Genomic DNA, 22020 nt, shown 5'->3' on the forward strand with positions numbered 1-22020 from the left:
TGCCCCCAATCCCTCCCAGTATCAGAGTTTTTTCCAATGAGTCAACTCTTCGCATGAGGTGGCCAAAGTATTGGAGTTTCAGCTTTAGCATCGGTCCTTCCAAAGAACACCCAGGACTGATCTCCTTTACCTTGCCATGCGCTAAAACCTGAAGTTCTGAAGGTTAGAGCATGAACTGAATATTATCTCTAGAAATAAGATGATTGTGTTGAGTGTGGAGTGTGTCCATACAATCTCCAATGATCCTCCCAAATCTGTTCGGATGTTTCTATAATTCAACCCTCTCTCTTCTCCAGAGACAGCAAATCACTTCTAATTTCATTTTATATTCGTTTATTATTTTTTTTATGACAAAAGGGAATTGAGAAATTCTTCACAATGAACCAAAGTGTCCCTGCATAAACATTGTGAAACAGGGTTGTTATTGTTCAGTCACTTAGTCGTGTCTGACTCTCTGTGACCCCATGAACTGCAGCATGCCAGGCTTCCCTGTCCTTCATTATCTCCCTGAGTTTGCTCAAACTCATGTCCATTAAGTCAGTGATGCCATCCAACCATTTCATCCTGTCACCCCCTTCTCTATTTGCTCTCACTCTTTCCCAGCATCAGGGTCTTTTCCAATGAGTCAGCTCTGAGAATCAGGTGGCCCAAGTATTGGAGCTTCAAATTCAGCACCAGTCCTTCCAATGAATATTCAGGGTTGATTTCCTTCAGGAAACAGGGTTAGCAGCTAGCTTTATTATAGGACAGATTTAGAGGTTCATTCCAAGAACTTTGGACTTCCCAGGTGGCTCAGTGGTACAGAATCTGCCTGCCAATGCAGGAGACACAGGTAGAATCCCTATTTCAGGAAGATTCCATGGAGGAGGGAATGCAACCCACTCCAGTATTCCTGCCTGGAAAATCCCATGGACAGAGGAAACTGGCTGGCCTACAATCCATGGAATTGCAAAGAGTCGGACACAAAAGCGCACTCTCGCACCAAGAACTTTAAAGGGACAAATAATAAAGCCAGTCTTTGTTCTCTCATCTTTCCCCAAATGTGTGACCTCTGGAGCCAAAAGTACACCCTGATCTTTAAGTTTACTTTCAGACAGCAATGAAGGAATGAGTTTATCCCTCAGTTAGATGCTAAAGGTGGAGCTGGTAAAAAAAAAAAAAAAAAAGTAAAACAAGATGCAGAGAAGCTGATACAGACCATTGTAGAAGAGACTCATAAACGGGAGCTGGAAAGAACCCAGAGGAAAATGTCTTGAATGCATGTCCTACGTGTAGTGCATTGGTATCAGCAGTCCAGCCTTGTGACTGGAACAGTCACGATCAGGACCATAAAGGAGGTCCCCTTGCAGCCTGGGCTCTGCACAGACCGCTGTCCTGAATTGAGGCCTGTGTCACCCACCTCCTTGCAGTGACCTTCCGCATGCCGCCGGGCCGAAAGGAACTGCAGAAGTTCAGGGCAAGGCTGACTTCGAGCCCAGAGCTGCAGTGATCGCTCCTTGACAAGCTGAACTGGGTCACCCAAAAGAGCGTGGCACGAAAACCTTTAGAGTTCAGCGGGCCAAGGGCTGCGTTAGCAGGCCGTGTCCTTTCCGGGCACACAAAAGCCTTTTTTTTTTTTTCCTGCTCTGCTTTTACAAGATACTCTGAAGGCCAAGCTATTGCCAATGGGTAGGGCCGGGGAGGGGAAAGAGGGTGGATGCAGCAGGTCGTCCACATTCGGCTGCCAATTTGTTCAATAGGAGAGCCCCTCTCCACGGTGCCTCAGCCCCGAGATGGCGAGCAGGGAGTGGAGCCGCAGGGACGCACAGGGTCGCGTTGGGCCAGCAGGCTGGAGGGGAACCCAGGTAGCAGTTCCGCGCGAGCCGTTTCTGCTCCCCCAGGGCGCGTCCCGGGTCCGCGCGCGCCCCTAGCGCCGGAGCCGCGGGTGGGCGGGGCGACGGGGGCGGAGCCGCGGGGCCGGGCGCGCGGTGGTCGCTGTGCGGCCGCCAAGTGGGGAGTGCGAGAGCGAGCGCCGCGGTAGCGGGCGGCATGGCGAGCACGGCGTCGGAGATCATTGCCTTCATGGTCTCCATCTCCGGCTGGGTGCTGGTGTCCTCCACGCTGCCCACCGACTACTGGAAGGTGTCCACCATCGACGGCACGGTCATCACCACCGCTACCTATTGGGCCAACCTGTGGAAGACGTGCGTCACGGACTCCACGGGCGTCTCCAACTGCAAGGACTTTCCTTCCATGCTGGCGCTGGACGGTCTGCATCCCCTAGCCCCCCAGGCCCCGACCCTCGCTCTCTCCCCTCCTCCGCCCGTGTCTGGGCTCCCGCTGAGCTGAGCCTCAAGATCCCCGGCGGGACCCTCCACCCTCTCCGCCGCCCGCCCAGGACTCCTTCCCAAGCCCGGCCGCTCTTTCCCTCTCGGTCCCTGGAGGAGCCGGGGAAGAGTCCCCGGTGCCCGTGGCCCGCCTTCCCCGGACGTCTGTCCCGAGGGGGCGCCTGTCTGAGCCCGGATCCCCGAGGCGGGAGAAAGGGGACGCGCAGAACCGACCTGGGTGGGGTGGGTTCCTCTGAGGCGACTGGGATGGAGGGAAGCAGGTCTGCTGTCCTAGGAGTTGAGGACTGAGTTATGGGACCCCCCACTCTCTTGAGAACTGTTGGGGCAGAGAGTCACGGAGAGGGGGCTTGCCCTCTCCAGCCAGCACTCCCCAGAAGGGCTGGATTCTGATTTAAACGGACTCGTCAAAGCGAAATTTGCTTGTTCTGAACTCCTTGTAGCCATTTCATTCGTGGTTTTAAAAGTGGGCTGGGGGAAAGGAAACATATTGCAGGGGCACCCCTCCTCCAAACACACACACACACAAAACCACTGCTGCTGCTAAGTCGCTTCAGTCGTGTCCAACTGTGCGACCCCATAGATGGCAGTCCACCAGGCTCCCCCTTCCCTGGGATTCTCCAGGCAAGAACACTGGAGTGGGTTGCCATTTCTTTCTCCAATAAACCGCTAGGTATCTACAAATGAATCTGCTGGGCTTTAACTCTTGCTGTAAGTTTTAGGGAAATAAATAGTTCTTGCTTGTGCTGCAGAGAGTAGGTGAATCCTGGCCACCCAGAATCTTGTGCGGGGAAACTGACAAGTTCTGTGTGGCTCTCCTAAGTCCACATCTGCTGCCGGTTGTTCATGAGACTGTTTTCTAGGTTGTTCTTGTTAGCTGGGCTGTATAAGGTATTGTATTAGAGCAACAGGTGTTCACAAAGAAAACCGGCTATTTTTAGTTTCAAGAGGAATGGTACCTGTCCACACAGTGACACTGATTGCTCAAGTTCTAGGCTCCTTTCTCCCAGGATTTCACAGCACTTCGTTCCTGGCAGAAACTTTAAGACAGTCATTTACATGAGTTCTCGATTTGAGGTGTTTTCTTTTTCTTTTATTACAGCACAGCAAGTTTTTGTTTGTGTAGGTGAGTAAATAACAGACAAAATTTAACTCCCCTGAGATGGTGCTTGCCACGAAAAGCAAACTCTTGCTCAATGGAGGTATTTGGTGGAAACCCCGCGGAAAGGAATAGGTATCTGGTTTTAGATGGGTGACACCTGGGTCTGCCATCCTGGTGTGTAAAATAAGTAGCTGGGATGCCATTGATGGTCTGGAATGACTGTTGAATTTCCTGTGCCCTGCAGAGCACACATCCAGATAGATGTTTGAACAGGCAGGCTCCTTTCTGTGGATTCCATTTAGGAATATGGATTGACAGTTGTTCTAAACACGTTCGTTCTTCTCTTTTAACTCTCTTGTCACTGAGAGGCTGCCAGGCAGGTGCACTTCCTTCTATGGGACAGTTGGGGGACAGAGGCCGCAATCGAGAAATAAATACTTCATGAAAATGATTGGGTGTAGAATAGTGAAGCCCTCACCCCATGTGTCTGAGGTGAGAATAGACATCATGGTCAAGATCTGGGGGCATGGGAACTTCGCTGGTGGTCCGTGAGCTAAGACTCTGAGCTCCCGATGCAGGGTGCCCAGGTTTGATCTCTGGTCAGGGAACTAGAACCCCCCTGTTGCAACTAAGACCTAGGGCAGCCAAATAAGGGATTCCCACGTGACTCAGTGGTAAAGAATCTGCTTGCCAATGCAGGACAAGCAAGAGACATGGGTTCAATCCATGGGTCGGGAAGATCCCCTGGAGGAGGAAATGGCAACCCACTCCAGTATTCTTGCTGGTAAAAATCCCTCGTACAGAGGAGCTTGGCAGGCTACAGTCCCTGAGGTCGCAAAGAGTCGGACACGACTGAGCCACTGAACACACATACAGGCACATATACAAATAAATAAATAAATATTTTTTTAGAAAGATTTGGGGGCCAGAGGAGTAGTGAGGAGGAAGAAGAGCATAGCTTTCAGCCATCCAGCTCTAAAGAAGAGGCGTGACATTTGTATACAACTCAGCTCACAAAATGGCCTTCCACATGTACTCTTGTGTCTAGAAAATGACTTTACAAAACATAAATGACTTCACCGCTTGTTCTGCCTTGTTTTCAAGTTAATAACATAGCTTTCCAAGTCGGTACCTATAGAAATAACTCTCTTTAACGACTGCATGAGTACTGTTAAATAAACTGGTTTATTCACTGACTTAGCCACTGTTGGACGTTGGGTAAAGCCTTCCTAGGTTTTCACTGTCTTTAGTGCTTTATTGAAAACCTTTCTGTTTGCTTCTTTGTGCATATGTATGTTTCTGTAGCGTGAATACTGAGAAACAGTATTGTCAGAGCAGTCGAATATTCATTTTATTAGTCAGTTTATACTGCCACATTAATTCCACCTAGCATATGAGAATACCTGTTTCTCTCCACATTCTCACCACTAAGTTTCTCATCCAGTTTAATGGGCAGCAACCTATCATGTTATGCTTTTAGTTGGCATTTCCCTGATTACCGTGATTTTGACCATCTTATCATGTACTTAAAGACCACTTTTTTTCCTTTTATGAGTCGCTTGTCTGTATCTTATGCCTGTGCTTCGGTTGTTTCCTCTTGGTTTAAATGATTAGTTTTTGGTTTTTTTTTTTTAGATTCTAGATATCAGTCTTTGATTTGTTAGATATGTTTCAGTCTCAGCCCATTGCTTGTCTTTTAAATGTGGGTGTCTTTGCTCATACAAAACATTGAAATATATCCTATAATCCCGTGTATCCATCTCATGGTGCTGGTTCAGCTTCTTGTGGCTTAAGAGGGCATCGCCTATCCCAAAGTGATCATTTACTTTTCATTATCTCCCAGAATAATATTTGAAGGGGGGAGTTCAACCACACAGCTACATTTTTCCCTGTAGAGATGTCAGTTCCCACCACTTACAAGTGGAACTTCCTGGAGCAAGCCCCTTTGCTTGTTGACGCTCTGCAGTGTACTTTCGGGGTAGCTACATGTGCTGGATGCTGGCCCTCAGTCAGGTCCTGCCCACAGCATGGTGTACTTGGACTTCTTGATATTGCATTTGAAGTGGAGGGAGAAAGCTGCATTAGCAGGGGGTGTGGTGGCCCCAGCCCTGAGTAAGCCAATCCTCCCCTTAACCTAAACAGAAAAATCCAAGAGACAGAGAAGGCTTAGAGTTCTCCCCTGTCTCATCTTAGGTGGAAGAACGTGTCTCTTGGACACAGAGGATGGGGTCATTATTCTGAATTTCCTGTATGAGGTCAAAGCTCTGATTCCTCATTGTCAAGAGGTATTATTGTTATCCCAGTTTTCCCTATAAGGAAAAAGCTAAATGTACAGATTGAATGTAATGCCATGTTAAGATTCCAACTCTAATGTCTGCCTAGAATCAATCTTCGTGTTAGAGACAGGAAGCTTTGATGTGTTTCTTACCACTCACTAGACACTTAGTTCATATTATTCCCCCTGTGAAGTAAGTGCTGTTCTCCCTGGGTTTTACAGATGCAAAAACAGTCTTGGAGAGATTAGGGAATGTAGTCAAGGATACACAGCAGGTAAAGAGAGGAACCGGAGCTGAAATTCAGAGTTCGTATTTGCCCCTCATACCATCCTTCTCGCAAAGGATCTGCTAAAAGCACACGAAGCTACTAGCAGAAGAAAAGCAGGTTCTTTTTTTTTTCCTTTTCTTCCTGCAATCAACAACTAGCAAGAGTGCTGCTAGGAGATTGTCTCCACCAAGTGGGTATTTTTATTTCTGCTAGTTGGAAATGGAAAATAAGGTGCGTGTGGAAAACATTTAACTTTTAAGGGACACCTTGAAGGTTTCCTCCAATGGAATTCATTAAAGTCATGGTATTTTACTAATTGAAAAGCTCACGGTTGAACGAGCTGGTGATTTCTGTTTATTGCTAACCCATATTCCTTTCAAAGCACCACTTGAACTACAGCTGGGAAGCATTTTAAGCTAGGCTTTAGGTTTTTTTTTTTTCAGTTTATGCCATCTATTTTTGTTAGTGGGAATGTTTGTCATTTTTTCCAAGGAAGTTAACTATAAATTATACTTCAGAGAACTTCTGAGCAAATATGTTCATGCCTCAGCACTTTAATGTGTTAATTAGCTATTAACGGTGTCAGTAAATTAGACCTGTCAAAAATAATAGCCTCCTTGACTAGGTTTTTACCACCACTTCACTTGAGGGTGTTACTTATAAATTTTGACCTCCAGAACTGTTAAAAGGCAAGGTTGTAGAAGTCTGCTTTGCAAAAGATAAACTCTGAAAGAGTTTGTGGGAAGTCACCCAAGGCTTGAGTCTGTGGGTGTTTTAAGAACCGGTAGCCGCTAATTTACAGACCTCAAGCCTACCAACAATTGGCTTCCATTTGAGGCTGGCAGTGGAGTTTATCCCAGGAACTCCAGACCCTGCAGTGCCTTCTTTTGTGCGTGTGCTGTGTCTGCTTAATCACTCAGTCATGTCCGACTCTGCGACCTCATGGCTCTACTGTCCATAGGATTTTTCAAGCAAGAATACTGGAGTGAATTACCATGCCCATCTCCAGGGGATCTTCCCCACCCAGGGATCGAACCCCCATCTCCAACATTGTGGGTGGATTCTTTACCGTCTGAGCCACCAGGGAAACCCTTTATGCATGTAATGAGTTAGCAACTTATTGCTACTGTTCTCATGGTAGGCAGAGTTACCTTCCCCTCCACATCAGCATTCTGGTTGGTTCTGATGAAGGACTGACATCATCAGAACCTGCTCTCTCTCTGTCTCTCCTCTTGTGCCAAGAGGGCAGAGCCAGTCCTTCTGCAGGTATCAGAGCTGAGACAGGAGAACCGAGTGAGAAACTCAGAAAAAAAAATAGTATAAGTAATGGTTAAAGTTTAAAGCCTACTGTTATTTTCCCCAGTCATATTAAGGGTTGAATGCACCAGCCTGGGATTCTGACCACTGTGTACCATCTGGGAAAATGCATTCCACATTCTGAGTGATCAGATTGTAGACTTAACCATTTGCATGGCTTGTGTGTTTTCTGTACATAAAGTCTGAGATTACTAAGGTAAATGCAAATTATGGTGGATGATAAGGTTTTCTAGAATAGTTTTTTTTTTTTTTTTAAATAACATTATAATAGAGGTTATGGGCTTCCCAGGTGGCACTAGTGGTAAAGAATCAGCCTGGCAGTACAGGAGATGCAAGAGACATGGGTTCAGTCCCTGGGTTGGGAAGATCCTCTGGAGAAGGGAATGGCAACGCATTCCAGTATCCTTGCCTGGAGAATCCCATGGACAGAGGAGCCTGATGGGCTGCAGTCCATGGGGTCACAAAGAGCTGGACACGACAGAGCGACTATTAGTACTACTAAGTCACACATACACTTTCTAGTCTGTTTAGGATTAAGAATCAGCTAAAACATCTCAAAACCATAGGTTGAAACAAATGTCAAAAAATTATTGAAAACACATTGTCCCAGTAGCTCTGGTGGTAAGTGATAAGCCAGTTGCAGTTTCTCTGGAGGACTCTCTTTAACCTTGCAAGGGGGAGGGAGGTGTTAGGGGGTTCAGGATGGGGAACACATGTACAGCCGTGGTGGATTCATGTCAATGTATGGCAAAACCACTACAATATTGTAAACTAATTAGCCTCCAATTAAATTTATATCTGAAAAAAAAACCTTGCAAGGAACTAAGGGCTTCCTCCCCCTGTGCTTCTCCTGCTCCCTGGGTTCTGGCTGGGGGTCTTGAGGATTGCAGTTTAAAATGGAGCTGAGTTAGCATTCCACAGCAAACACACAGATCACCCTTGCAGCACTACTGTTGCTACCAAAATAAGCCTCCCTTATTCTGTTTTGCTAAAAATAAGTTTCTTTTACTGTTTTTTTTTTTTTGTTTTTGACAGCCTGACCATCAGTAAAATTGTTTTCTGTCTGGAAACAGTTCATACTATAAAATGGAAGATAGTTGTCCTTGCTTTCTGCATTTGTGGTGGTGTTCAATTGCTAAGTCAGGTCCGACTATTTGCAACCCCATGGCTTGCAGCGTGCCAGGCTCCTCTGTCCTCCACTGTCTCCCAGTATTTGCTGAAACTCATGTCCATTGAGTTAGTGATGCCTTCTAACCATCTCATCCTCTGTCGTCTCCTTCTTCTTTTCCTGCCTTTAATCTTTCCCAGCATCAGAATCTTTTCCAACGAGTCAGCTCTTCGCATCAGGTGGCCAAAGCTTCAGTTTCAGCAACAGTCCTTCCAGTGAATATTCAGGACTGATTTTAGGATTGACTGTGGTTTGCATTTGTAGAGGCCTAAATTTGTTCAATTAATTAGAACATCTTCTGGGTACTCTTCAAAATGGATCCTGGGGTTAGGAATAAAACTTAAAATTTTATTTTTTGACCAAGAAACATGGCCTGGAGGCCACCTTGCAGCATTATTCCCTGAATATATGATTGTTGTAGCCTTAGAATTATTACTTATGTGATTATCATAGCCTTTGCCTGAACACAGTAGGAAATGACTTGGTTTATCTTGGCACTTATGAGTTTTTTCAAATTAAAAAGTTCGATTCCAAATGTAAACCTGATAGATATTATGTTCATTTGTTCAACAAATATTTACTTACATTGGTGTGTCATCACTATTTCAGAATATACCACTGTTTCAGGCTGAAATGTACATAATGACATTTTTAAAATGTATTCATGTATATCCTATTAATTTAAAATTTGTTAATGTCTGGACAAAAGCCAGTCTGAAGTTTACCATCATCCTGGCTAATAAGAAAATGAGTGGTGCAGGAGGAATGTTCAAAGAAACCAACAGAGCAAGCTTTTAGGATACTTGGAAAGTATCCATTTGTATGCAGTTAATTTCATAATTATAAAATATTCTTCTAGGAACTAACCAATGCTTATTTAAACCCAGTGTTATTGTATGTGCCCTGAAAATGTTTTAAAAGGTCATAAAAATACATCTTGATTTAGATTCCTCATGGTTCATGATGATATTTCAGTTGGTCTCATTTATAATCTTTCACCAATATTAGAAGATGTGACTCTTTGGGAGCTCTGCTCATTTATAACGTTTTCAATGTCAAAATAACTAAAACATCTGTTTTAAAGGTCTGATGTGCAAAGGAATAAGAGGGTTGAGAGAGTGGCGGATGAGGTGTCTCAGGGTGAAAGGCAGTGTCATGTGGATTTTGTAGTCAGATCTGGATGGAATTCATTCCAGCCTCTTACTCACTCATCCCTGGCATATCATGTAGCTTTTGTGTGTCTCAGTTTCCTCATCTGTGACTGTGGGAAAGCTCAGAGATGTAGCCTGAGGATCCTGCATGTGCCAGACTGAAAAGTGTGCCATAGGGATTAACTTTCTTTCCATTCTTGCTTGTTTTAACATGTGTTTTAACCATTTTTCAGTCTTTTTTTTTTTTTTTTCAGAAAACAGAAAGTCATTCAGGAGGACAGTGTAAAATGTGCTTCTCCCTGGACAGCCACATGTTTTATGCTAATGTAAATGCCCTACTCTAATTGCAGGTTACATCCAGGCGTGTAGAGGACTTATGATTGCCGCTGTCAGCCTGGGCTTTTTCGGTTCCATATTCGCCCTGATTGGCATGAAATGTACCAAAGTCGGAGGCTCAGATAAAGCCAAAGCTAAAATTGCGTGTTTGGCTGGGATTGTATTCATACTGTCAGGTAAATAGTAACTTTCTTCCAAACAAGGTGCTTCGGGATGTTAATGAAACACCAGGAGTCACAGTACTTTCCTTCTGATGCTCTTTAGGGCTGTGCTCAATGACCGGGTGTTCCCTGTATGCAAACAAAATCACAACAGAATTCTTTGATCCCCTCTTCGTGGAGCAAAAGTAAGTACTCTTCTTAAGTCTGTATGCTTGTGGCTTACAGGAAATGGATTTAAAATCATCTTCTAAATTAAGGTACCTAAATTTCCTCTATGGCTTATGAAAGTGGGACATACCGATAGAGGCTATTTGATGACTTCCTTTAAGAGCAAACAGTGTATGTGCTACATTGGCAAAAGATGCACTGAATCACTGCGTTAGTGTTACAAATGTCTTGTAACATACTTGTCTGTAAATAGCTCAAGGCTTAGGATTTAGAACGCTAAAGCTCATCTACTATCCATTGTAAAACTGAAGTCAAATAGGGGAAAAGTGAAAGGTGTAAGACGGGGAGGAAAGAAGGAGAAAGTGTGATAACCAAAAATTAAGAGCTTGCCTTGATTGCTGTCCATCCACAATGATACTTGCCAGATTTTAGGCTGTGGGCCAGTTTCCATCGCAGACATTGAGATGAAAACAAGACTGTGGTTCTGAAGATTAGAAATGATTAAATGATAGTGAATAAAGTACTATTTTTCATTTTTAATCAGCCTTTTCCATTTGTTCTGTTGACTATGGCCTTAACAAGTTTTACCTAATAAACCTTTGTAAAGAAACTGTACATGATGCAGGGTCTTTAAAAAAATGCTCGACACCCAGATGTGACCAGTTTCAGCTGCGGGTGAATGCTTTGGCACTTACAGACCAGTTCTCTTGTTGCTGTTGGTTTTTAATTGTGGGCTGTTGCTTTTTATAGTTTCCCTAGGCTTATTTCTTTGCTTTGGAAAAAACCCAAGGAATACCAAATTAGAAATCATAATACATCAAACAGTTTGTCTTCCGTGAGAATATTCCCATAGATTCCTGTAGAAAACTGCTCGTGTGTGCATGTGTACTGCTATCAATCAGGCTGGGGATTTTCTTTCAGTCTTCAGATAAAAGACTATAGAATTTTAAAAGAGTAATTACTAAAATGTCTGATCAGGATCCATTACTTTTTTCTGGTGGATTTAGGAATCTTTAGGAAATGATTTTTCTAGTAGTGTCTCTTGCGTAGTTCGTGCATAAATAGTAAATGCTTATATAACGAAATATAATGAAAATAATAGGTAACACATGTTATGCCCCTACCATTGACCAAGCAGAGCATTGCAGACATTATTTTATTTTTATTTTACTCTTACAAGAGCCTCTAGTAGAAGAGAAGGAGACAAAAATTAGGAAAACCAATTAGCTGAAAATTGGCTATCAACACAAAGTAAACTGATTCCGTAGGTCTTAAAGTATTTAATTTCTGAAGTGAGATTTTGATTTTGGCATATTCTAGGGGAGAGGACTTCCCAAGCTAGCATTTCCTGGAATTTAGTAATCGGTGCCTCTGATGTAGTTTGTGCATGAACTTGGAGAGGAATATGTTGGAGAATTGCTGCCAAAGGAAGGGCCAGCCCTAGGGGGACTGGGGTGAGGGCACCCCTCCAGGGGTGTTCTGATTATTTCCTTGGTGTCTTCATTGATGTTCATGAGAGTAAGTTCCTTGAGATCAGAAAACACTTATATATCATCTCTTATTTGCCTAGCACGGTGCCTGGTTAAGTGAAATTCTGATCTGCAGAGCTAGTCCTCTCGGGATTAGTAGAAAGGCCTTCTGTTATCTCAGCAGACTGAGGAAGCCTCTGCGGAGATGGAGACAGAAGGCCGGCTCATCCTCCTCTCCCATCTGTATCATGCATTCATCTTCCTAGAGCAGCATGTCTCCCTGCAGCCCTAGATGGCACAGCTGGGCACAGGGATGTGTGTGTTTAGCAGTGAGGAGCAGGTGTTTGCCACATGCTCTAGTTTACATTTCTGGTGACTTAATTCATGGCCTAATATATGGACTATCTTGGAAAATGTCTTGTGCACTTGAGAAGAATGTTTATGCTGTTTTTGGTTGGTGTTCTCTATATATGTCTGTTAGATCTCATTAGTTTATTGTGTTAAGTCCTCTGTTTCCCTATCTTCTGGCTGGTTGGTCTGTTCATTACTGTGAGTGAGATATTGAAATCTCCAACTATTATAATAGAACTGTTTATTCTTTTTTTCCATTCTGCCAGTTTTTGCTTCATAGATACTCTGTCATTATGTGCATAAATGTTTATGGTTGTTATATCTGTCTCTTGCTGTATTAAATCTTTCATTAATATAAAAAAATAAATTTCTGGTGAGCAAATACCTGCCCTAAGATGCATTGAAAAACAGTTCGGGCCGCAGAACCTGATTTTGTTGCTGTTGTTTTTCTTAAGGATTCTTTACCATGTAAACTGAATCTTTGTGGATTTCCAAGACTCACCTTGGTTGCTTACGTTAGACACACAAGGCTAAGCTCATCCACAGAGTTCCCACCACATTCCTACTATGTGCAGGAAACTCAGGAGGTGCTTTATTGATGAGGGAACAAAACGAGTGGCTTCTGATGTATCATTGGGATGAAGATTGTGGCAGTTGCACCGCAAACAGCATCAGGCTTTGTATTCAGTGGCTGATTATTTCCAAAACCCTTTCTTTCCCACAACTTTTCTGGGAAGATTTTTCTTCCTGCCTATAATCATTTGATTGCAATTGCAATCTTTAAAGAGTTTCACCTGGCTCTGGTTGTGTTCTGCCATTTCCCCATTTTTTCCCCCCTTTTGTTTTGCTTCCTTGCTTTTATTCAAGTTGTGATTATGTTTTATGGCTCTAGGATGGACTCCTGCAAAGCCTTGAAAACTGTTTCTCAATGCTTCCCTTTGGGCTGTTTCAAACCAACTTCCTCCTTTTTATTAAAGCAAAATCTACCAAATTAAAACAAAATCTATCGTCCTGAAAGCTCATGGTCATAAGCACCCCTTAGCATGAGTCACCCTATCATTTTGTTGAAATATACATTATTCTCACCATCCGTTGTCCAAACCAATATCTTTCTGAGTGTCTTGCTTTGTTTTTTTCTTAAATAGACGGTTCCAAAGAATTGATTGGCATAAAGAAACTTCTTTTCAAATCATGCATAGTTAAGAGTATTAAACCAATTTCCTTAATTGAGAAAACAGAACATCTGATCTTAGATTTATTCTCTTTCAGTCAGTGAGATTTATCATTAACATTTTGGCTCAGATATTCATGGTTTGGGTCTTATCATACTCAAGCCTTTTTAATTTCAGAGTTTTTGAAACCACGGAGTTATTTACCTTTAGCATGCTTCATTCCTGGAATACAGTTAGTTTCTACTTTAGTATCTAAGTTTTACTAAGGTAAAATCTTTTCACTGTTGTGGTTATTTAGTAGTTTAGAAATAACAGCTGTCTGCTTCCTGGTAAATTCTCTCATTCCTGTTATCTATCAAGGTAAATGCACAGCAGACAATTCAAGAAGTATGTTTCTAGATTAGACACATTTTCCCAGGTGAACTTGAAAGGACAGTCGATCTCACTAGGTGGCCTTGCCAAGATATTTAACTTCTCTACTCTGTCCTTATTATAATTTAATGAATTATAGATGTTTGTTTACTTAAGCTTGTTCCAATCATAAGGTTATTTGGAGAATGAATTAATGCTGGTAAGAGGTTCATAGAGTGTCAGGTAAGGGATTCCATAGCAGTGCCAAGTGTTAAGAACAAACCAGAATTTGACTGTTAAATATTAAGAAGGATTCACTTTGTTCTGTGGTAGGACTGACCACTTGAGATCATCAGAATTGCTCTGATGCCTTTTTCATGCTGGCAGAACTTAATATACTTAGAAATCAAACGTTTGGCAACTGTGTTTTGTTTTCACTGACCAGTATACGAAGCCACGATTTCTTCCAGTTTGCCATGCTTCCTGGTGACTCAGCTTTTACCACCACCACCCCTTTCCCTCTCCTTTTCACATCCCGGCCCACCTCTGTGTATCCTGCAGGAATTGCATTCTGGGTGAGGTGCCCACCAGGGTGCTCCCTTTGCTCCTGGTGCTTCTGTTACAATCCCACTGGGCAGTGGCACTTGCCTGTTGGTCTATCTTCCAAACGAGACCAGGAGTATCTTGAAGCGAAGACCACGTCTTGCTGATTTGGGCATCTCTTGTAACTGGTCCACACTCTATGATGTTTACAGCAAGGATGATTAGTAAGCAGTGGTGTATAGCTGTCTGTCTGTCTGCATCTCTCTTAGGGTGGAAAGACTGAGCATGCTTGGGGAGATTTGGTTAAAGGAATGGGGGAGGGGAGACCTCAAGAATGAGGACCCTGGATCCAGGCTGCCTGGGAGAGAACCCCAGCTCTGCCATCTTTTAGTGGTGTAGCCTTGAAGAAATTACTGGTGCCTTCTTGTGTCCTGTGTTCCTCATCTATAAAATAGGAAGAATGAGAACTACGAATTTATCATGAGGATTAAATGACATGGTACATTTCAGCTGTTTAGACTGGTGCCTAGAGTAGGCACTCAGTGAACGCTATTCTTTTAAATGGGACTGACCCTTAAGCAGAGGCTATTACGTAGCAGTTCATTTATTTTACATTTCCTAAATTTGAGAATTCTCCACAAAGTTTCCATATGCAAGTAGATGCTTATTTAAATTATCCCTTTCTACTCTAGCCATGGTTTGGGAGGTGCCTGCCACTATTTCGTGGCTCTTTGGGAAGCCCTGGGTAGGAAATCTTGTGGTGTCTTGCAGATCACTGAGTAAGCTGTTAACTAACATGAATTGCATAAGGGAGAGGAGAATGCAGCAGCCTTGGGAGATACATGGATTGGTGGGCACTAAACAGCCTGCTTCCAGTACCTGGGACCCCAAAAGAATGCGGGGTATTTGGGGGAAAGGTGTGCTTGTAGATAATGCCTGTAGAATGCTTGTTCACATAAAATCCATCCATGCGGTGATACAGAGCTTGGATTATATAAGTGTTAGTTGCTCAGTCATGTCCAACTCTTTGCGACCCCATGAACTGGGGCTTGCCAGGCTTTTCTGTCCATGGAATTCTCCAGGCAAGAGTAGTGGAGTGGATTGCCATTTCCTCCTCCAAGGATTATATAAGCCTTTGAGTTAAGTTTCTTTTTGATGGTAATGTTTAAAAGATCAGTATACCAATTAAGTTCAATTTTTAAAAGTTAGCATTGATAATATATGGATGTACTTCCTAAACTTGGAACTTTTAAAACATATTTAGTTGTTCTAAGGTAACAGCAATGTTTTGGCTACTACCACCCTTGATTAACATAAGGAAAAAAGTTTGGAAAAAAGTCCATCCTTGAGGTCAAAAGACTTGGCTTCTAGCTCTGCAACCTCTAGCAAGCTCACTTTTCTCTGGGGATCTTAAAAGGATGAGGTTTTTCTTTTGTTAAACAGTTTTTGTTTTGTTTACGGCGGCAGTTTCTTTTTTCAAGTCCAGCAAGCCCTGATTTTAATTACTACCCTCACCTCTTTTTGTGCTGGGTGAAAAGGCCGCCGGAGGGAATTCTGGAAAAAAATTCCATACCCTAGAGCCAATGAGAAGGCAGTGAGCCGGGGAGAGAGGGAAAACTCACATCTTACTGAAATGACAAGCCCAAAACATTGCACTGATTGTATCTTTTCATATTGATCCCATCTTTTCCTTTGCTAAGGTGAAAAGGGAGAAAGAGTGATGGCTAAGAGCTCAAGATTGGCTTATGGTATCCTTTGCTATGCAAAAGCTTTTAATTAAGCCCCATTTGTTTATTTTTGTTTTTATTTTATTACTCTGGGGGGTGGGTCAAAAAGGTTGAGATTAACTGATTCACACAACTTTATAAAGCAACTAGGTGAGTTAGTAGCTCAGTCTCTGTGACCTCGTGGACTGTAGCTCAGCAGGCTCTTAAAGCAACTATACTCCAATAAACATTAATTAAAAAAAAAAAAAAGAGCTCGAGGATTGGAATCAGTTATGGGTTTTAAATCCTGGTTCTACTATTTACCTAGCTGAGGTATGGGGAGGCAAATAATTTAAACTCACTCAGGTTCAGTTTTCTCTGATGGTAGGAAGAACTGTCTCTTAGAATTGAAGATCAAATATGATAATACATGCCAAAATACTTAACACAAAAACAAAATCCTGGTACAGTGATCTGACGGTAGCTGCTGTTATGGTGGACTCTTACTTGGACCACAACTATACAGATTTGGGAGAACATGTAATGTTTACTTTGCAAACACATGTTCTTCTGCTTCTGTTGTTAGGCTTCATTGTCCTTTAATTATTTAATGTCTGACTATCGCCTCTAGACTGTAAGGTCCTGGAGAACAGCGCTGTGTTCTCTCATTCACCCCGAAACACATGATTTGAACAATATCTAGCTTGTACTTCTCTGATGGTGTCATCTACCATCAGAGGTAGGTGACAGGGTAGGTGGGATACATGCGCTCCCTGTAGATGGCAGATCAAACGATGACAGGGCTTTGGGTGCAAGAAAGACAGAGATAAGAGGTGTTCCTCAATCTGTTCCATAAGGATTACTGTGCATGTTACTAGGCTAAAATAGGAGGTGAGTATGAAATGCATCAGAATTTAGACCACTGAGTGTGGTTCTAGCCCAGGCTCTCTCGTTAGGAAATGAACAGTAGCCTGGAGTCGTAGCACAGCCAGGTGAATAAGAGTTAACTTCATCTAGTAATTCAAGGTATATTTTAATGCCTTAGATCATTGTGGTTCTTTTTTGGGAAAATTCTGGTCATTAATCTGTGCTTTACTTTCTCTCTATAGAAAGAAAAATGTTCCTATTGCTTGTTTACTAGATTCACAATTATATACATGAATTCAGGTCATAAGGCTGCTTTTATGAGTCCTTTCCATTGAACAGAATATGTGAGAGATAATCGAAGAACAAGGTTCTGATCTGTAAAACAAAGATCAGTCCTCAGCCTGTCCATCCTGCATTTGTCTGGTGCTAAGCAGACTGGTAGCCTTTCTGAATAATGAAGAAGTTTTGGCGATTGTAACAGCTCAATAAAGAGTGGGAAAGCTGGTCTAGGGCCAGGAAGATGTTGTTAACAGAAGACAGACCTGCAGTAGATCATCTGAAATTTGGATAATCTCCTGAGGCCCTGAAGTCAGCTTTTCAGTGTTACCAAAAGTGAAGAAAGATTTCCAGGCAGAGATGGAGCTTCCCAATGAATGTCAGAGGAGGCATGGCCTGGAACAAACCTGAATGGATGTTACGTGGCTCACCCTCAGTCCTGTCTTTTAATAACACTTCTGTTTTTGCCAGATCATGCACACTGATGGGTGTGAATTCAAGCCACTGTTGAATAAGTCTGCTGTACCTGTCTTTCAACAGAAGGAAGAAGAAAAAGTCTCTAAGAGAGAGAACCACATCACAGAATCCCTTGCATCCAATTGTTAGAAGCTATTGGTATAGATGTGGAGTCTCTTTAAGACTTTAGCTTTAAAATGGTTCTATTTATTAAATATTTGACTCTGACAGAATTCATAAAAAGCTCAAAAGGAAATGGTACTGTCCTTGGAATAGAGTCCATATTTAGTGACTTCAAGAAAATCTAAAAATATGTTTAAAAACAGGACTAAATGAACCAGTTCCATGGCCACGGATTGAACCTGTACCCCCTGCAATGGAAGGTCAGAATCCTAACCACCGGACCTCCAGGGAATTCCCAAACCAGTTTTTAATATAAGCCACACTGGTGACTCTTAAATCCCTTCAGAAAGTTTCAGTTTGCTTAAATGAATATAAAGTCATAGTTCCCAACATCTGAGCTGTGTGGGTAGTTATCTTCTGATTTCTCCCCAGTTGTATGCTCTTTTTAAATGAATTCACAGTGGTGAGCTGATTTGAGTTCTACCAACCTATGCCCTAATGGACCACTATCAATTATTAGAGACTTATTTTTAACCATGATCCTGGCACTGGCATCCTGTTTTAGAAAGCTAAATGTTTTAAGAAAAATCTCAGACTTTTTTCCAGGAGTATTTACACTGAAAGTTAATATACTAACGCATAGTTTCAGGAGAGAAGACAGCCTAAGCTCTAAGGAGAAAAATAAAGAAAAATAGAAAGTATTGTTAAATTGTAATCCTATAATAATGTCCTCCATGTCGAAATGTTCAGTGTGCTCATCCTTTAGTTGTCTTTGCAGTAATAGCATGACAGTGGATGGATTGGATGCCAGCTTACTGTAGAAACTGCAGGTATTTTAAAGAGGTCCATTGACCAGTACCTACGACTTGGCAGGCCCTCTGCTCATTTTATTTGTATAATGTCATCCAAACATTGTACAAGAAGGGCCTATTGTGGGAATCCAGGATATCCTTTGTAGATGTATAACGTGACATTTAATGAAGGTATCTTTTATAAAACTACAGGTTAACACTCTTGATTGGGCCAGTTCTTTTCACCTGTACACTTCACTGTCCAGTCCTCTTTCAAGCTGGTTTCTGTGCACACTGAAGGCTTTTTCCCCACTTACACTGACCTTCTGTTTCTGCCACTGCCTCGGATTGGAACAGTTTGAGAAGTTTCTCGGTTCCCAGAGCCTAATCAGTGCTTTAGTGCAGGATGAGGTGCTTATAGCTCTTCCTTTAGCTCTCACCTTGATTCCCCAGGTAAAGCAATGCGAGAGTGAAAAAGAAGGGATCACGAGGCAGTGTGTATCATGTAACAATGGCAACCCACTCTAGTACTCTTGCCTGGAGAATCCCATGGACAGAGGAGCCTGGCTGGCTACAGTCCATGGGGTCACAAAGAGTCAAACACCACTAAAGCGACTTAGCCTGCATGCACACGCCAAGTTGTAGTGTGTATTATATAATTCACCTCTTCCCAGTTGCAGATGGAAGCTGTGAAATTAATGGAAAAGTCAGATCTGGAAATGGGCAAGGAGACCACCAGGCCCTTGTCTTGTGTAAAGGCTGCTTCCTGCTCCCACTGGCTGGTGGCCGGGGCCACACTGTCACACCACCACCGCTGCCTGCCCCTGCCCAGATAGGAGTTCAGACATAGTGACACAGCACGCTGAAAAGGATGAGACAAAGCTCAGGACAGGCACAGGCCACGCATGCCAGATGCTGTCCACAGTGTGGGGAGGCCTTGATACCTAAGCTTGACGCGGCACCAGGTCCAGGGGAGATAGCCTGACCTTGACCCCAACTTTCCCCTCCTACTCTTGACTCTTCCTTTCGTTCTCAGCCCCTCTGGATTCTGTATGATCAAAACAGACCCTTCCCCCTCTGACTTGATTTAACACTGAAAAGCACCATTAGGTAGGGGATGTCATCCATTTATTTTCACCTTGTGATAGAGGTCTGTGAGTTAAAAGTCCTAGAATCACTTCATTTAAAAAAAAAACAAACCTAATTCTTCAGGAAAAGGACAGGCAGACATGAGACCACCACAGCCCCTAAGATTTTGTTATACTTGTCTCATTCTATATTTGTATCTCCAAAACATACATATATATATCTCCCCTGAACGGATATCCTCCAGTCCTCCACGGTGACTTCCTTTGTTGTTCTCGGTGGTGGTGTTTGTACCTTTGAATGGTGACCTCTCCAGGGCAAGGGCTGTCTTACTTACCTTTGCATCTCTTCTAGTAATCAGTGGTGTACTATGGCCTGCCATCAGGGAGAGGCTTCATAGCAGGCTGTCACTAAATGATACTTTTGTATTCATCTCTCCCTGGACTGTAGTGATAAGCACAATGAGGCTGTATCTATCGTGGACACTGTAGAGGAAGAAAAACGATTTTTTCCTCTACTTTCCTAGGTTCTCTGCTGGGAAGAAAGATTAATAAGAGAAAACTGGAGTTTATTTATATGTGCATTGCCCCTACACAAGAGAGTACCTAGTGGCGTGTAATTCAAAGGGTGGCTAGAACTTGGGCTTATATGGCATCTTAACAAAAGAACAGTACATCTGTAGAGAAGTGACAAGACAAAGGAAAAGGACTTTGAGCGTCTAGAGACACGGATTGTGGGAAGGCACGTGAGGAGGGACAATCCTAAAGGAAATCAGTCCTGAATATTCATTGGAAGGACTGATGTTGAAGCTGAAACTCCAATACTTTGGCCACCTGATGTGAAGAACTGACTCATTGGAAAAGACCCTGAGGCTAACAAAGATTGAAGGCAGGAGAAGGGGACAACAGAGGATGAGATGGTTGGATGAAATCACCAACTTGATGGACATGAGTTTGAGCAAGCTGCGGGAGTTGGTGATGGACAGGGAAGCCTAGCATGTTGCAGTCCATGGGGTCACAAAGAGTCAGTCACAATTGAGTGACTCACCTGAATGTGAGGAGGGAACTAATGAAAGATGCAAAGTAGTGAAATTTGTTAATGTAGATTGCTTCAGTGCCACTTGTGGGCTAAGCAGGGTGTTCAGTGTGTCTGAGAATTAACTTCTTCCTGGTAGTGAGGGGATAGGGGACAATTTTACACGTTTATGCCCTGCTTTTAGGCAAACAGGGAGAAGGCAGAGAGCTTTCCTGTTTCTTCTCAGTTGCTTTTGGCTCCTTGTGCCAAAGTGGCATAGTTGGGGTGGCATGTTCTGTCACCCTTTGGCACCTTGCACATGACTGCACACAGCAGATGCTTAACCACTTACTGAGTTGAACTAAAATAAAAGCAGAGGCAACTTTCCTTTTTCCAACTAAAGCCTACCTAAATAATTTACCCTGCACAACAAGATAAATAGATGGAAACATCTGGCCTTCAGGCAGAGCCCAGAGGCAATATCCTGGCAGAGCCAGGAGGCCTCACCTTGAGTCCATGGCTTCTGCTTTATCCAAAGGCATGCCGATGCCTTCAGCTTCCTTTCAGGATGTTGGGAAGATACAGTTGAGTGAAGATTGTAAAAACACTTTGAGAAAAGTATAAAGCATTCTTTACAGATACTGTTGCTTCCTGTATAAGCTCCCATAGCAAGTGTATTATGAGCATTTAGTAAGTGTTGACTAGTAGTGTTAAATGCTGTTTACTCCCCAAATCAGTAAGCTTTAACACTTGTGTGGTACTCTTCACAGGTATGAGTTAGGAGCTGCTCTGTTTATTGGATGGGCAGGAGCCTCACTCTGCCTAATTGGTGGTGTCATATTTTGCTTTTCAATATCTGACAACAACAAAGCACCCAGGTATGAAAAGAGACAAAAATGGCCTGTTAAAAAGTAAAATACTATTCTAAATTGTTATATGTGGGATAAATTATAGGTAGTTCTTATGATTCTTAGAAACTTCAAACACCCAGAATTGGGAAAGGTTAAGAATATATAGTAAATATAACATTTAATATGGTAAAATTATACTGAATAGAATAGAATATAGATAATTATAATTTAAAAAGCAGAGCTTGTGTTGATATAGGACCGAAACCAACACAATATTGTAAAGCAATTATCCTTCAATTAAAAAAGATTTTTTTTGATGAAGCAACGAAAAAAAGCAGAGTTTGACATTCTTATGTTCCAAAGCTATCGCTGTAAGTAGAAATCTTGTCTAACTTTAGGGGCATATTCTTCACTTTGACCTTATAATTTTCACATAGGTGGAAATTGCTGATTAAGGTCATCACAGTCTCCAAGATTCCAGGAAGATAAGTTTTATGTAAGTTTTGAAGGAGAATAACTGAACAAACTAAGAATCCATGAGTTTCTTCAGAGATTCTCTTAGTCACACTAGCTGTTCTGAAATGACAGTGAACGATTTCTTGGGCTGAGAAGGGAAGAGAGCTAAACATAATCAGGGAAAGACAACTTAGCTGTGACAGAAACTGGGGGATGTGGTTTCTTCCTATTTTTGTT

The 22020-nt window shown here is 42.7% G+C and overlaps 1 protein-coding gene across 6 annotated transcripts in view; it reads left to right on the top strand.

Annotated features, from left to right (window-relative positions):
• CLDN10 (claudin 10) overlaps window positions 1–22020 on the top strand; it is a 107001-nt gene that overhangs the window by 82342 nt on the left and 2639 nt on the right. For 2 of the 6 annotated variants that reach the window (XM_086330287.1, XM_086330291.1), the window contains exons 2-4: window positions 9957–10118; window positions 10207–10288; window positions 21247–21354. In XM_086330287.1, the coding sequence (XP_086186413.1) occupies window positions 9957–10118; window positions 10207–10288; window positions 21247–21354 (352 nt within the window). Of the gene's footprint in view, window positions 1–1662; window positions 1845–1994; window positions 2249–9956; window positions 10119–10206; window positions 10289–17477; window positions 18602–21246; window positions 21355–21764; window positions 21824–22020 lie in introns of those variants that run through there. The other 4 variants (XM_086330289.1, XM_086330288.1, XM_086330286.1 and 1 more) reach the window with 4 other exon arrangements.

This window comes from Bos grunniens, chromosome 12 (assembly GCF_055505025.1).
Source record: "Bos grunniens cultivar Pamir isolate PY7600 chromosome 12, Bosgru_T2T1.0, whole genome shotgun sequence".
Classification (NCBI taxonomy): domain Eukaryota; kingdom Metazoa; phylum Chordata; class Mammalia; order Artiodactyla; family Bovidae; genus Bos; species Bos grunniens.